The sequence below is a fragment of the Crocodylus porosus genome, unplaced genomic scaffold, assembly GCF_001723895.1.
Source record: "Crocodylus porosus isolate Cpor-Errol unplaced genomic scaffold, CroPor_comp1, whole genome shotgun sequence".
Taxonomy (NCBI): Eukaryota; Metazoa; Chordata; order Crocodylia; family Crocodylidae; genus Crocodylus; species Crocodylus porosus.
Window position 1 is genome coordinate 55,634,521 of NW_017728886.1, and position 14,785 is coordinate 55,649,305.

Sequence of the window (14,785 nt, forward strand, 5' to 3'; positions counted from 1 at the left end):
GAGCTAAATTTAAATTCACCATACTTTCATCTTGAGAGATCGGAAGAGCGGTATTTCTTGAGGAACATTTGGGTAGCACAGCTCTAAATGGCAAAAAAAAAAAAAAAAAGCATTCTTATTCTAGAATAAGAATGTCTCCACAAAGAGTTATTGAGCTAAATTTAAATTCACCATACTTTCATCTTGAGTAACATTCAAATCTAGATGAACCTTAAACATGTAAGTGCTACATACTATTTCTGATGGGTAATAGCAATGCTGGCTGATTACATGCAAAATGTAAACAAGAACAGGTTTTATCTCAGTCAACATATGATTTAGTGCAGTGCAATGTATCTGTTACTGATTAGGTGTCATCACTATGGAAAAAATGTATGGTGCATTCTTTTTTTTTCCTCTATAGAGTAAGAGATTAACCTTGCTTACCTGCCAGTGTTCCTTAACTTCCTCAGTATTGATTTAAAGATATGTGTGTGTGCTATTACAAAGTGCATCCAAAGTGTTGTATTTGCTTTCATAGCCACTACATTGCTGCGATTGAACTCATATCTTCATAAAATGCTTTTGCATACCTGCAGTGTGAATACTGTTATGTAAAAAATAAATGTTGTTCTTTATGCCTAGTGAAGTATTGGCAAATGTTTGAATTCTTAGCAATAAATGTATTCCTTTTTCTTTAATATTCATATAGTTTTACTATGCCGATTGGCTGGATATCATTTTGATGATAGTGGGCTTGATTGCAGCTATAGCGAATGGGTCTGGATTGCCACTGATGATCATTGTTTTTGGAGAGATGACAAACAGCTTTGTGAAGAGTGGCATGGGAAGAAATATCTCTGAAGGTAAATAAGCAAAGATAAATTTCTAAGGATATTTTTTAGGGTCTAATTTCCTCTTTTTTTTTTTTTTTTCCCCAGATATAAATAGGATTGCATTTTTTTTTGAGCAACTGTCTTTCCAGACAGCTGGCAAATGGCTAAGCTGCCACTGGAATCTTGGTTTTGTGGGGCTTGGGTGGTACTTGAGTAATGTATGGGTTTGCCTTGAAAAGTAGTCTGCATAGATAAATTTTGCCTTTATTTGCAATGGATGTGGGAAATCTTTTTCATCTGCCCATCTTCCCCCCCCCCAGCTCTGCATCTGGCCACTGGGGTTACACTGCTCCGCATCTAGCCACCAGAGGTACACTGATCCAAAAAGGTTGAGAACCCCCTGTTCTAGTAGATGTATATATTGCTTCTTGCACTTTTTTTTTTAGTTGTTTTTAAATGCACAATTCCCAAAAAAGTCTAGCTACAAGCATGGTAAGTTGAGTGCAACCATTATCAATTCAAAAAACAGTGTTAATATATACAGAAAAACAGCATTTCTCTACAGAAAGGTAAACATTTGAATAACAGATGCTCTTTGTGCATCTTGGCTTCATTTCTGCTCTTATTAATAAGAATAGCTTTAAGACATCTTCTACAGGTGCCTATTCAAAGCCTAACAAGCACACCAGAGACAGTGCAGGCAGGCCCACAGTGTATCAAATCCATGACATCACTCTACAGTGACCTTGTGAACAAAAGTTTGGCCTGGTTTGTGCCTCTACTGCAAGGCTGCTGGCTGCAATGCAAGCTGTAAATCGACAGAATTGTTATCTGGAGTACAGTGTCATCTCCTTGAATGAGACCTGGTGGTTAATTCAGTAATAACACTTTTTTTTCTTGTTTCCAGTTGCTACGCTGGATAGCTCTACTTGTGCTCCAATTCCAGATGTAGATATAGAAGCTGAAATGGCAAAGTAAGAATCCCCAGTTATTTTCTTAAGAATAGCATGTTCTTGTTTCTTTATTTTGTTGTTTATTCTATTCAGCTACAGGCTATCCTCAACACGTTCCATTAGTTTTAGCATATTTGTAAATGGGCAAATGAAGACAGAATTTAGCCTGATACATCTTAATTTCTCTCCCAGGGTACAGTACATCTCAGGTATCTTTTACTGTCTTAACTGCAGGTTTGCCTACTATTATGTTGCTATTGGTTCTGCTGTATTGATACTGAGCACCATCCAAGTGTGGACATTTTTGACTTCGGCTACAAGACAGACAGCAAGAATCCGACAAAAGTTTTTTTTTGCAGTGCTTCACCAAGAGATGGCTTGGTTTGATACCACCCAGATTGGAACCTTGAATACCAGATTAACAGAGTGAGAGGACTTTATTTATGTACCATGAATATGACATCTAGAAGAATATCTCAATTTTTATCTCTTATTTATCTAAAGAGTGTTCAAGAACCTCTCAAATAAAACCTGAAACATACAGTTATTTGAAGTGGAAATTAGTTACCAGTTTTCACTTAATTTGCTGAGTTTCTGTGACACGTGCACTGCAAAGGTTTATGTCATGACAAGTACTACTTGTCTAACATTTGACTTGTAATATTTATGAACTATTTAGCAACTGCAGATAAACAGCCGTGCTGTCTCTAGCTAGTTTAGAAACACTGTAAACCCTGACATTAGATCAGATAAAAGTACTCTTATCATTTGTCAGCATACTCTCATTGAACTTGATCCAAAACCAATTGAAGTCATTTGGAGTCTTTAAACTGACTTCAGTGCGCTTTGGAGCACTGGATATAATTGAGAGGTACATGCAAGTACAGAAATTTTATGCAATTTAAGATTGACATGTAGAAAAAATATATCCAGTTTAGGGAACTGTGAATCCTGAAGAGGATGACACTAATCCAGCCTGTTTGTTTATATGTTCAGAAAAACGCTTAATATTATATGCAGTGGTTCTATGTAATAACAATGTATTGATTAGTGTGCTTGCATTGGATGCAAAATTAAGATATTCATGCTTCGTATCTTCAAATTTCAGCAGTCAATGGAAGGGAGAACTTGGAAATGGCAGCAGCTGCTGCTGATCCTAAGGTTACAAATGGCAAATGAGCTGTAAAAATGGGAGGCTGCTCCAAGGAGCTAATAGTGCTGTTCAGAAATCTAGAATTTTTACCACAACAATGATCTGGATAGTTAAATTTATGATGCATGGTCATCTCTTCAGCAAAACAGAAACATATGTGATAGGAAGACATTCATCAAATTTAACAAATGTTTTTCTTCTTTTCTAATTTCCAGTGACATTAATAGCATCCATGAAGGCATTGGAGACAAGATCTGTATATTTGTACAATTTTTTGCCACCTTTCTAACGGGCATTATTATAGGATTTGTCCACGGGTGGAAATTGACTTTGGTGATTTTGTCAGTTAGCCCTCTACTTGCTGCCTCAGCAGCAGTTTGGTCAATGGTAAGTACTGGGGGGAAGGACAACTTAATAATTATGATCCTTCTTGAATGAAAAAGAGGGAATACATGCAAAGCATCATGAGTACAAAGCCTGGAGAGGATCCCCACCCCATCTCGGCACGTTCTGCCACCTATTTCTATTGACAGGAAATGTACAGCATTGTAAAATGCATGGGGAGATGCTTGTGAGTTGTGACTTTTTTTAATGGGTATCATTTGTAACAAAAACATTCACTAATTACTATTATATGTTTAAGGTTTTGTTTTTCTGTGAAGCAAAGTAGTAAGGTAAGAGGAAATGGTATTATCTTTAATCTGTCTAAGTTCTATTATACCAGTTTCTAAGCACAGGTAGAACTTGAATTCAGTTGCTTCCAGATTTCATGATTCTACTCTTACCATTGGCACGCACTTTAATAATGCACATGATAAAGCTCTTTAATAGATTTTAATGAAATTATTTTTTCCCTACAAAACTTCCCAGCGCTTGGCCTCACTCACTGTAAAAGAGCTGTCTGCTTATGCTAAAGCAGGAGCGGTAGCAGAAGAAATTTTGACTGCTATCAGGACAGTTGTTGCTTTTAATGGACAAAAGAAGGCACAAGCAAGGTAAGATTTTGAGAGAAACCTTTTGTATTCAATATTTTAAAAATATTGGGTTATTTTTTTTTTAAAAAAAAAATCACAAAAGATCTGTCAATTTATCCCCCAGACAACTGGAAGTCTAATATGAAGATAGAGAAGAAATCCCTCTAGCTCATTGTTTTGCAGCAGGTGTCCTGTGGGCCTCATGTGGCCTACAAATGGTTAAGATGCAGCCCACACAGAGGTTGAATTGCACCCCCATGAATTCAGAGAGTGGACACTGCTTGCCCCTTCCCCACTTTGTCCACATCCAAATTTGGAGTCTTTGGTCACCACTGACTAAAAGTAAGGGGGAAAATGTGGGGGTGAGTCATAGCAGTATACACCCTTCGGTTCCAGAACCATGCCAATGCAGCAGCTCTATCATCTGTACCAACAAGCCACTGCCTTGCTGCTAGAAGTACTTCATCCAGCCCACAAGAAGTTCCCTGGGGCCAAATGATTTGGACCCTCCAGTTCAGCTGAGCATGCCATCAAGTGCTTTTAATTTAAGCACATGCGCACTTCTATTGAAATTAATTGACTAATGGGCTTATAGTTAAGCTGCCTTGGATCACAATCTTAAAGGAATTCTTTACAAAGGGCTTCAACATTGTTTTAAACCAGTGCTTAAGATGTAAAAAAAACTTATTTGCAAATTTATTTATTTGGTCTAATCTGTATTACTCCAATGGTATCTGAGCATCTTTCATGAAAGGAATCCATTACAAATCATTCAAGGATACCTTTTCGTACTGCTTCAGTCTTGCCCCTCACTTTGCGTGTTTCCATATCTGGGTGAGAACATGTACAAAACTTTCAATATACTGTGCCAAAAGGGTTAGTGGTGAACGTGAACAGTTATTCACACAGAAAACTACAAGACTAGAGAGGATATGGAAGAAGAAGAAACACTTTTTTTTTAACTAACCCAGGGGTTTCCAACCTTTTTAAACAAGTGTACCCCTTCTCTCTCCAAGTTCCAGATAAGGTACCCCATTATATGTTTTTAAGGGGTGCGCAGGGGGCACAAATTGAGACCCCCATAGTGACGGGGAGGGAGTGGGGCTGCAGCTGGGGCTGTCCAGCCAGGGCAGAGTGCCAGATAGAGCTTCAAGCAGCTCATCCAGGAAGTGCAGGGAGTGGGTAGTGGCTCCTGCTGATGCACACATCCCAGGAGGGCATGGGGGTGTGTGCCCCCAGATCTGTGCATGGGGCGAAGGCAGGCTGGCCCAGTGGTGGGGAAGCGAGTGGGGCTGGGGCAGGGTCTGCCCAGCCAGGATGGGGCACAGGATTGAGTTGTGTGGGAGTTGGTTGATGCAGCTATGCACACCCCAGGGAGGGCACGGGGGCACATGTCCTTGGATTTACATGAGGGAGGGTGGGCTGCTGCTGTGGGCTAGGGCTGGTGCTGGGCTGTTCCAGGCGGGGGCTGGGCAGAGCTGTGCTCAGGACAGGCAGTGGTGGTACTGGAAGGGGTATCGGGGTGCTACAGCAAATTCTGGAGTGGCTACAGCCCCCATAGCCCTCCCCCAGCACTGCCGCCACCTGGCCCAGTCCTAGGCAGGAAGAGCCCAGTGCTGCCCCAGCCCCATCTCAGTGGTATCACACCCTGCCCTGTGCAGATATGGGGGCACATGCCCCTGTGTCCTTCCAGGGTGCACACAGTGGTGGGAGCTACTACCCCACCCCCCAACAAGCTGCAGCTCTTTCCCACACTCCACCCTGGCTCCTACCACTGCATGTACCACCAGGACGGCATGGGGGAGCGGGGCATGTGCCCCCGGTTCTGCGTGCAAGGCAGGGCAGGCTGCAGCTGAGGGCTTGGGCTGGCACTGGGCAGTTGCTGGAGGGGACTAGGCCAGGCTGAGCTTGGGGTGGGCAGTGCCAGAAGGGGGCTATCAGGGAGGCTACAGTGAACCTTGGGCTGGCTGAAGCCCCTCCCATAGTCCCCTCCCAATACCACCGCTTCTTACCCAGAGCACAGCCTGGCTCAGCCTCTGCTGGGAACAGCCTGGTGCAGCCCTGGTCCCAGCCCACAGTGGCATCCCACCCTGTCCCACTCAGATCTGGGGGCACACATCCCCCCATACCCTCTCAGGATGTGCACAGTGGTGGGAGCCATCTCCCGTGTGGCTCAGTCCGGTGCCCTTGAACCAGCCCCAGCCCAACTCCCTCCCCCACCACCAGGGCCTCGATCTGCCCCTTCCCCCCAGCCGCTTCCCTCACAACATACTTACCAACCAGACCCGGCTGTTCTCCTAGCAGCGTGCATGCTGGGCTGTAGCTGTGCTCACACATGGAATTTAGCAGTGACACCTAAGTCTGAATACTCCCTATAGGTACCCCTAGGGCTACGTGTACCTTGGTTGACAACCACTGAACTAACCTATCAGTTTTCACTATGTCCAACGATGGAATGTTATGGAAGAAAACACCTGTAAGTGTGAAAGGAAACTGAAGAATTCCAATATAAATGATGTGCAGGCACTTATAGTTAACATTTCATGATTTGTTTTCAGATACGATGCTAACCTAGAGAATGCCAGAAGTATTGGAGTGAAAAAGTCCATCACCACCAACACATCTTTGGGTCTCTCTCAGTTTCTTATATTTGGATCTTATGCTCTTGCATTTTGGTATGGAACCAAGCTCACAGTGGAAGAGAGAGAAAACTATGACATTGGGAGAGTATTAATTGTAAGCACAGTGTATAGTCTAACTGGCAAAGCAACCTTTTGTAAAATTGTCAATGAATTGGAGAAAATGCTTGCTTTTTAAGTACCATATGTAACTATGCATAGTACCTAGTAAAACTTGAAGTATCTGTTTATACTAACTGTTAAAGATGCATTTAATATAATTCAACAGAGATTCTGGATATGTCCTTAAGATATCAAAGTTGCCTAAAGGATAGCTTATTTAATCACATAGTCAGATTGTATTTAAAAAAAGAAAACCTGAAAGGAATTACTTTGTTACTGATATTTGGGGATTATTTGAAAATGAATAAATAAACTTAAACATGTGTTTAATGTTATGTACTCTTAAGTAGCTTGAATTCCTTTACTTCATTAGAACTTGTCAATGCATAAACTTAAGCACGTGTGTTGCAGGATGGGGCCCTCAACTTGGAACTAGTAGCTTCATTCCTTTTTAAGGAAGAAAAAAGTTCTTAATTCAATGAAAGGTGGAAAAAGATGTTTATTTTCACTGTTTGTCCTCTTTGTTGTTGCCTTATGCTTCCACAACAGCAAAAACAAACGCTGTTCAAACAGTTAAAGAGCATATGGTTGCATATAACGGCTACATTTACAATCTTTCAGCATGAGGATAAGGGCAAAGGGAACTGAAAGAATGCAGCAGTAATTGTGGGTTTTGATTTTTGGATTTTTCCTGAGAGAGTCCTTACAAGGTTACCTGGGCATTTTCCACTAAGGAAAGTGAGGATCTAGAATCCCTGTTAACTACAGCTCCTGTTTTTGTTCCCTACAGGTATTCTTCTCTGTGCTCCTTGGCACATTCTCTCTTGGACAGGCATCCCCAAACTTGGAGAGTGTTGCCAATGCACGTGGTGCTGCCTATGAAGTATACAAAATTATTAATAAGGTAGCTAAGCATATAGCTTAAATTTCTGACTCATAACATAGATTCATTTGTAACAGATTTTTACAACTCAAAACGTAACTATGGCATTTTGACTCATGTTTAGGAAACATGAACCTGAATCCTTAGCTCTGTTACACCTAACTAGCTTTTGATTTAGAAATGAACAATCCTCCTAAAAGCTATAACAATATTGGTTGCTGAAGAAGAATACACTTTACTACAGAATAGACTAATTAGCTCTGCAGTAACATGTCACTATCTACACCATGCACCAGTATTAGGGTTCAGTAAACTTGTAGGATAGTAATGTTGGGGACAGTACTACTTTACAGCAGAGTACTTGCTGTCCCAGGCATACATGTAGATGCTGCATGTGTAGATGCATCCTCTTCTTTCATTCATTCATTGTATATGTAGATGCACCCTCTTAGTAACTAATTCTTTCTTCTTTCAACAGCAGTTATATATCTTTTAATGCAAAAGATGGTAACTAAATTATAAAATGCAGGTTTTTTTATTAGATTAAAAACAAAAGGCTGAGTCCTATCTTCCTAATTTCTCTAAAGTTCCACATGTATAACTAAGGGTAGAATTTTACCCAAACATTGGTACTATTGCTCAGATATTCCAGTTATTGACCAATTGTTATGAGGGATTTTGGATAATGCTTTGTATTTGAAAATGTCTTATCTGCAAAATCAGTCAATTTGGAAAATTTTAATTATCCCACCACCTCCATTTTCTAAAAAGTTCCCATTTGACAGGTATATGTAATAACATGTATTATTTGTTGTGCCTTTCAATCCTAATTGCTTTGCCACCAAGGGATTGCATTCCATTGAAATACACCATTTTCTAGGGTGAAATGGAAAAACTATGTAATAGTGTTCTGCATATAACATGATGGTTGAGGACAGGAAGTGAAGAAGAATGTATTAGTTAAAAGTCCAGTTTCAATAGCATAAAAATTCGTAATACATTTTCAAAATCTTTCTCTAGCCACGTCTTATAGATAGCAGTGACAAAGAAGGATACAAACCAGAGAGGCTCATAGGAGAAATTGAATTCAAAAATATCCATTTTAGTTACCCATCAAGACCTGATATTAGAGTAAGTATTCTTTTAAAATATAGTAGTGTAATAATGAAATTGTGATGCCTGCATGTGATTAAAATGTATCAATTTAATATATTTATTTTGAAGCATTTAAACAAAATGCAGTCCTACTTGTCTGGCTTAGAGGAGAGTGTGCTGACTCTGGGGCCATAGAGTTGCAAGTTCAAGGCTGGATTTTCCTTCTATAAATTTACCAGGGGGAACCAGCAAGGAATGGGAGAGTCCCTTGCCCCCTGAACACTACCAGGTGAAACTAGGAATAATGGCCACAAGTTGACTGAGAGTAGGTTCAGGCTAGATATCAAGAAGCACTACTTCACAGTCAGGGTGGCTAGGATCTGGAATCAACTTCCAAGGGAAGTGGTGCTCACTCCTACCCTGGGGATCTTTAAGAGGAGGCTGGATAATCACCTAGCCGGGGTCATTTGACCCCAGCATTCTTTCCTGCCCACGGCAGGGGGTTGGACTTGATGACCTGCTCAGGTTCCTTCCAACCCTACAAACTATGAAAACTGTACCAATCCCTGAAAATATATATGCTACTTATAATTTAGGAAAGAATGTCAAAAACTAGTTTGCTGTCTTTACTGCCACTATCTGTCTGCTTATCATTTTCCTCTGTTGGAAAATCCTAGGAAAACCATAAAGGAATCAGGGTTTAAGTGCAGGCTCTGGTGGTTTAAATCAGAAGCAAATATCACAGTTCAAGATATTTCACCAAGCACACATTGCCTTCAGGAAGTGTTTTTAGCTTCAGTGCTTGGAAAGATCGCAACTATTCTAATATCTTATGTGGGGAGAAGTGATCTGAGACAGTCAGTTCTCAACTCGTGTTAAGGCTTATTGAGTTAAGCAATTTAAAATAATTGTTTTATGGAAAGCAGGATAGATCACAGAGCAGGGAACATCACATCCTGCTTGCAAAAAATAGCTTTTATCAAACACTTCATATTCTCAACCAGCTGAATTTTTTTGTGTAGTCTTATTGTGTGGCCATCTGTATGCCACATTGCAGATATCCAACTCTGTGGTACAGCCATACTACAGTTAACATCTCTATAATCAGAAGTTCAAATCCATCAGGCCAAGTGTTGTGTCAAAACAAGGGGATTTATTGCCACTGCTTCTTGGCCTTTCAGAAGTTGCTAGGGATCCTAGTAGGTTGCAAACAAATAACCAGATATTGGATATATTCACTTACTTGAGGATACTGCTTTCACTTCTTCTGTCACTTCTTCTGATGGCTCCTCAAGCCTACATGAATCCTCATTGAGAAGTCACAGCTAACAATCAGGAAGATATAAAGTATGGTGAGCAACTGCATAAGCTGGGTCTAAGGAAATGGAGACAAAGAACTGTCCATTAGGAGTGTGCAAAACAGGCTGTATTGGATTCAGATTCGGCCCAAATCGGGGACAGTGATTCAATTTGTTGATTCAGATCACTGTTCCTGATTCAATTCGGCCGAATCTGAAGATTCTATGCTGATTCAGGGAATTGGAGATTTTGGCTATAGACACAGCTTTTAAATGTTTTTTCTACATACCTCGAGGAACCAAGCGTGGCACGTGAACGCTGCAATGCTGAGGTGGATGGAGCATCCCACAGGAGCATGGAGGGGCCCTCCCCATATGCTCAGCAGCAAACCCAGAAGTGAACTGGAAGTACTTCTGGTCCACTTTGGGGTCCACTGCCAGGCACACTGGGGGGGCCCCCCCCATGCCCCTCTGGCTTGGTGAGCGGTGGTGGGGGGACCCCAGGTGCCCGCCCAGACCCAGAAGGCACCAATTGCCAAACTGGGAGGGAGGTGCAGGAGGGCCCCTCAACAGACCCAGAATTGGACTGGAAGTGCTTCTGGTCCACTTCTGGGTCTGCTGCCGAGTATGCTGGTGTGCCCTCCACACTCCTGTGGAACCACCATCTGCCCTACTATTGCAGCATTCACGAGCTGCCTGGTACCTTGAGGTATGTAGAAAAAACAAGTAAAGCTGTGTCTATATCTGAATCATTAAATCATTCTGAATCTCTCCAAATCAATTTGGACGGTTCCAATTTCCAGTTTAGAGATATTAAAGGGTCTCTTGATTAGTTTCAGATTTGGAGATTCGGCCACCGAATTGGGCCGAATCTCCGCCAAATGAAATCAGGGACTGAGGCTTTGCACAGCTCTACTACCCATCCCTTCCAGAGTCCAGTCTCGTATCTCGCTGCCTGTGGTGTCAAGGGCAAATAACAGCAGTAAGAAAATGGCATGAACATTTGGTTCTCATACATCACCTTCCATAGACTTCTCATGTACAAAACCTTGCAATCTCCATATAGGACACAAGTTTTGACTGAATCATATCAAAGGTATTGGAGGACACTACCTATTTTCAGTAACCTGGACACCCAATAAAGAAAGGATGAAGACTGGGTGGTAGTTTATGAGCTTTTCAATGTCTTGGGAAACAGCATAATATCCGATACAGAATGTTGTTCTTTCTTGGTCATGCAGATATCACAGAGAATGTATAATACTAGTTTACTAGAGAAATGGAGCTGTTCAGGTATAGTGAAAAAAGGAAAAAAAAAATACTATAACTCGTTAAATTTTTCTTTGGATAAGAAATATGTAAGCAAAATCATAAATCAACCTGGTATTCATGAAGAGGGTTCTCATAGCAGCCAAATAGTTACTAAATTAGTTGTGTATGAAATGCAATGAATAGAAATATTTTTGAGAGAAAATATTTTTAAATGTGAAAATGGCCTAAAAGGCATTATTGGTCCATAACTAACTCCTTACTGAGAAATAGTAGGATGTTGAATCTTGAGTCCTATTTTTCTAACCAGGGTCATTAAAATGCCCACCTTGGTTTTTGGCTTGGGGTAAAAAGCCTTAATAAAATAAAAAATAGAACAAAACAAGCTTACAATGAAAGAATCTAAGTATTTTTCATCTTCAAGGTGCTGTAAGGTTAATAACCATGTATTATCCCATTGTATAACTAGAAAAATCTCAAACCAGAAACCTAATTGATTTTTCAAGGTCATTAGAAATCTGTCAGAGCCAGGATTGGGAACAAAGGAGAGATAATAGACCATCAAGCTCATCATACTCTTAGAAGTCCACAACTTTTATTATTGCCTTGTTTGTGATGGCAAGCATCCTAACAGATTTGTTTTCTAACCAAACCATTGATTTAGCTACCTTTTAGTCTGATAAGCTTAAAATATGAAGATTATGTTTCCAGATTCTTAGCGGTCTGAGTCTGAAAGTTCAAACAGGGAAGACCATTGCTTTGGTTGGTTCCAGTGGCTGTGGCAAAAGCACTACAATTCAGCTTCTGCAGAGATTCTATGATCCAGTCCAAGGAGAGGTAAGCGCACTTGAATTGTAGGTACTAAGGAATACTAAGATGAACATTAATTTTTAGGATAGATTGAACCTGCACTTTAAAAAGATGTATTACAATCTTGTTTCTAGTTTTGAACTTATTCTACACAATTAATTAAAGAACCTGGACAAAGTGAACTCTTTTTTTTTTTTTTTCCACTTTTTTTTAAAATGGTGTTTGCTCATCTTCCACAAGCATTCCTGTATCAGTCAGCAAGAACAACCAAATACTGGAAATTTCAAAATATGTGTAGTAGCTCAGTGGAACTGGACCCTAGAAGTCCTTTCCAACATTTACTTCCCTTTTCCTCTGTATCAGTGATTCTCAACCAGGGTGCCAAGGCACTCTGGAGTGCCACCAGGTCTTTTAAGGGTGCCGTGAACTGTGAGGAGATAAGTGAAGTATTAGCCTGCATTTATGTTGTTATCTCCTGAGGCCTGTCCCCCACTCTGCAAGGATGTAAGCACTGTAATACATTAATTTGTTTTTGAAAGTGTGTGCCACAGTTCACAAAAATTATGGAGGGCTGGCTTGAGTCTAGTGAAGGGTGCTGAGAATCCAAAAAAAGGTTGAGAACCACTACTCTGTCTTACAGAACAAAGCTGTCTAACTAGCAACCCATGGGCCATATGCAGCCCCAAAATGTTTAACAGGTGGCCTATGGGCTCCCAGCATGACTGCCACTACCCCTCCCTCCCCCCACCATTGTTGATCATGCCATGGCAGCTAGGTTCTTTAGGACTCCCTGCCGTCCCCCAACTTGTATTTCCTGCTCACACTCTGGGTGGATGTGGCAGTTAGAGTGGCCATCATACAAGACAGTCTTGTTGTCCTCTGTCCTCTACTGATACGAAACCGGATGCCTTATATCCTCTATTTTTTACTTCAAGTAGTTCAAGAGAAAAATAGAGGATATAAAGGCATCTGGTTTCGTATCGATAGAGGACAGAGTAGCAGAAAACTGGAATGTTCTCTATGATGGCCATCCTAGTGGCATTGCACCTGGAGGGGACTGGGATGTAAGCTGCATGCACCATGGGGGGCCAGAGGGCCCATGCTGCAGACATGGTGAGGAGGAGGCTGGGCTGCTCATGGTTTGTGCAAGAAAAGCAGGTTCCAAGTTGCCAGCACTACAGGTAGGCACGCAGCTGGGATGGGAGGAGGATCTGTCTTGCTGTGTACACTGCGGTGGGGAGGGGAGGGCAGAAAGGCTGTCCATTAGGCATATGCAGCTGACAAGGTGGGGGGAACTGAGCTGCTTGGTGGCTGAGAGGGGAGTGTTGGCTGTCCTTGCAGCAGGTATAGCTGGGAGGGGGTGGGGCCAGGCAGTCTGTGCTGTGTGCATGTACTAAGTTGCCCTTGCTGAGGCAGAGATCCCAAGGAAGGAGCTGACTGTGCAGCAAATAGTTCTTATTCTGCAGCCTGTGCCTTATGAGTGACAGGCAGCTGGCAGTCCATGTGGCCCCCAGCTACCTAGAAGTTGGACAGCCCAGTTATAGAACATCTATCATAGGTCTGCACATGGTTTACTTCATTTTCACTGAACATAAACTTTGTTTTAGGAACAGAGGTTTCTTATTCTAAACTTTTTCTTTTAAAAGAAACAAAGTATAATACATACTTTTTTGCTGGAAAACAAGGAAATTACACAATTAAATTTTGCATTTAGGACAAGACCTATATTCATAATAAGCAAAAAAAAATTTCAACCAGCTCTACTTAATATTTGTTTTTCTTATTTGGAGTATATTCTGTTCTAGTAGCACAGATTAATTTATTACTGCCTCTTGGATAAGGGGGGGGGGGCAGGGTTAATTAACTTAAAAAAAAAAAAAGTTAAAAAATCCTACAATCCAGAAGAAAGCTCTGGACTTTTTTAAGTGCTCAGATTTCCTGGGGACAATGTAGTATTAACAGACTAGTAGACTTATATGTGAGGTTGCGGTCTGAGTACCTGGTGCTACCCTATATGTTTATCCTGCTCCTTAGTCTCCCAGTTTATGCAGTGTGTAAAAAGATAGATATTTAATTTCTCCTGTTCATTTTTTATTTCTACTTTTAAAAAATATAACCATGTGAGCAGCTGCTGTACAGATGCTTGTAACCCATTCAAACAGCTATTTTAAAGTCATCTTTTTTTATTTTAAACAAAACTGATTTCTGCAGGCCATTTAACATTTTGCTTTTCTTCCCAGATTACCTTAGATGGGCGAGATATTCGAACACTTAATGTTAGGTGGCTAAGAGAAAATATTGGCATTGTGAGCCAGGAGCCTGTCTTGTTTGCAACTACAATAGCTGAAAATATTCGCTATGGCAGAGAGGATATTAGTGATGTTGAAATTGAGCAAGCAGCGAAAGAAGCGAATGCTTTTGATTTTGTATCAAGACTGCCTGATGTGAGTTATGAGGTTTTGAATACCTTTAGGTTTAAATCCTCAAAAAGCCTTGGGCATTGCAACACTTACTGTTCTTGTGCCTAAATTTTCTACCACAGCAGAATCTGCAACCTTTAACTTAGAAGTTTAGGCTCTCAAACAATATATGGGAAGAGTTAGGCAACCAAGCAAAAATTGGCAAGCTGCCTACAGTTGGCCAGTAGAAAATAATGAGAGGGAGAGATTTCTTCCGAAAGCTGCAGGATATGGGCTGAGTATGATGGAAGTCTATCGAATCATGAGGGGTGGGCACAATACATCGTGAGGGCCAAATCTGGCCCGCCAGCTGATTTTTTTTTTTTTTTTTTTTT

General features: G+C 41.0%; 1 protein-coding gene across 3 annotated transcripts in view; it reads left to right on the forward strand.

The window, feature by feature from the left end:
• The window catches only part of LOC109309630 (multidrug resistance protein 1-like), a 48,974-nt gene that overhangs the window by 3,936 nt on the left and 30,253 nt on the right, over nucleotides 1-14,785 (forward strand). For all 3 annotated transcript variants that reach the window (XM_019534404.1, XM_019534413.1, XM_019534422.1), the window contains 10 exons: nucleotides 692-845; nucleotides 1,723-1,789; nucleotides 2,003-2,194; nucleotides 3,137-3,308; nucleotides 3,792-3,916; nucleotides 6,454-6,631; nucleotides 7,427-7,540; nucleotides 8,540-8,650; nucleotides 11,893-12,018; nucleotides 14,232-14,435. In XM_019534404.1, coding sequence (XP_019389949.1) covers nucleotides 692-845; nucleotides 1,723-1,789; nucleotides 2,003-2,194; nucleotides 3,137-3,308; nucleotides 3,792-3,916; nucleotides 6,454-6,631; nucleotides 7,427-7,540; nucleotides 8,540-8,650; nucleotides 11,893-12,018; nucleotides 14,232-14,435 — 1,443 coding nt within the window. The remainder of the gene's footprint in view (nucleotides 1-691; nucleotides 846-1,722; nucleotides 1,790-2,002; nucleotides 2,195-3,136; nucleotides 3,309-3,791; nucleotides 3,917-6,453; nucleotides 6,632-7,426; nucleotides 7,541-8,539; nucleotides 8,651-11,892; nucleotides 12,019-14,231; nucleotides 14,436-14,785) is intronic.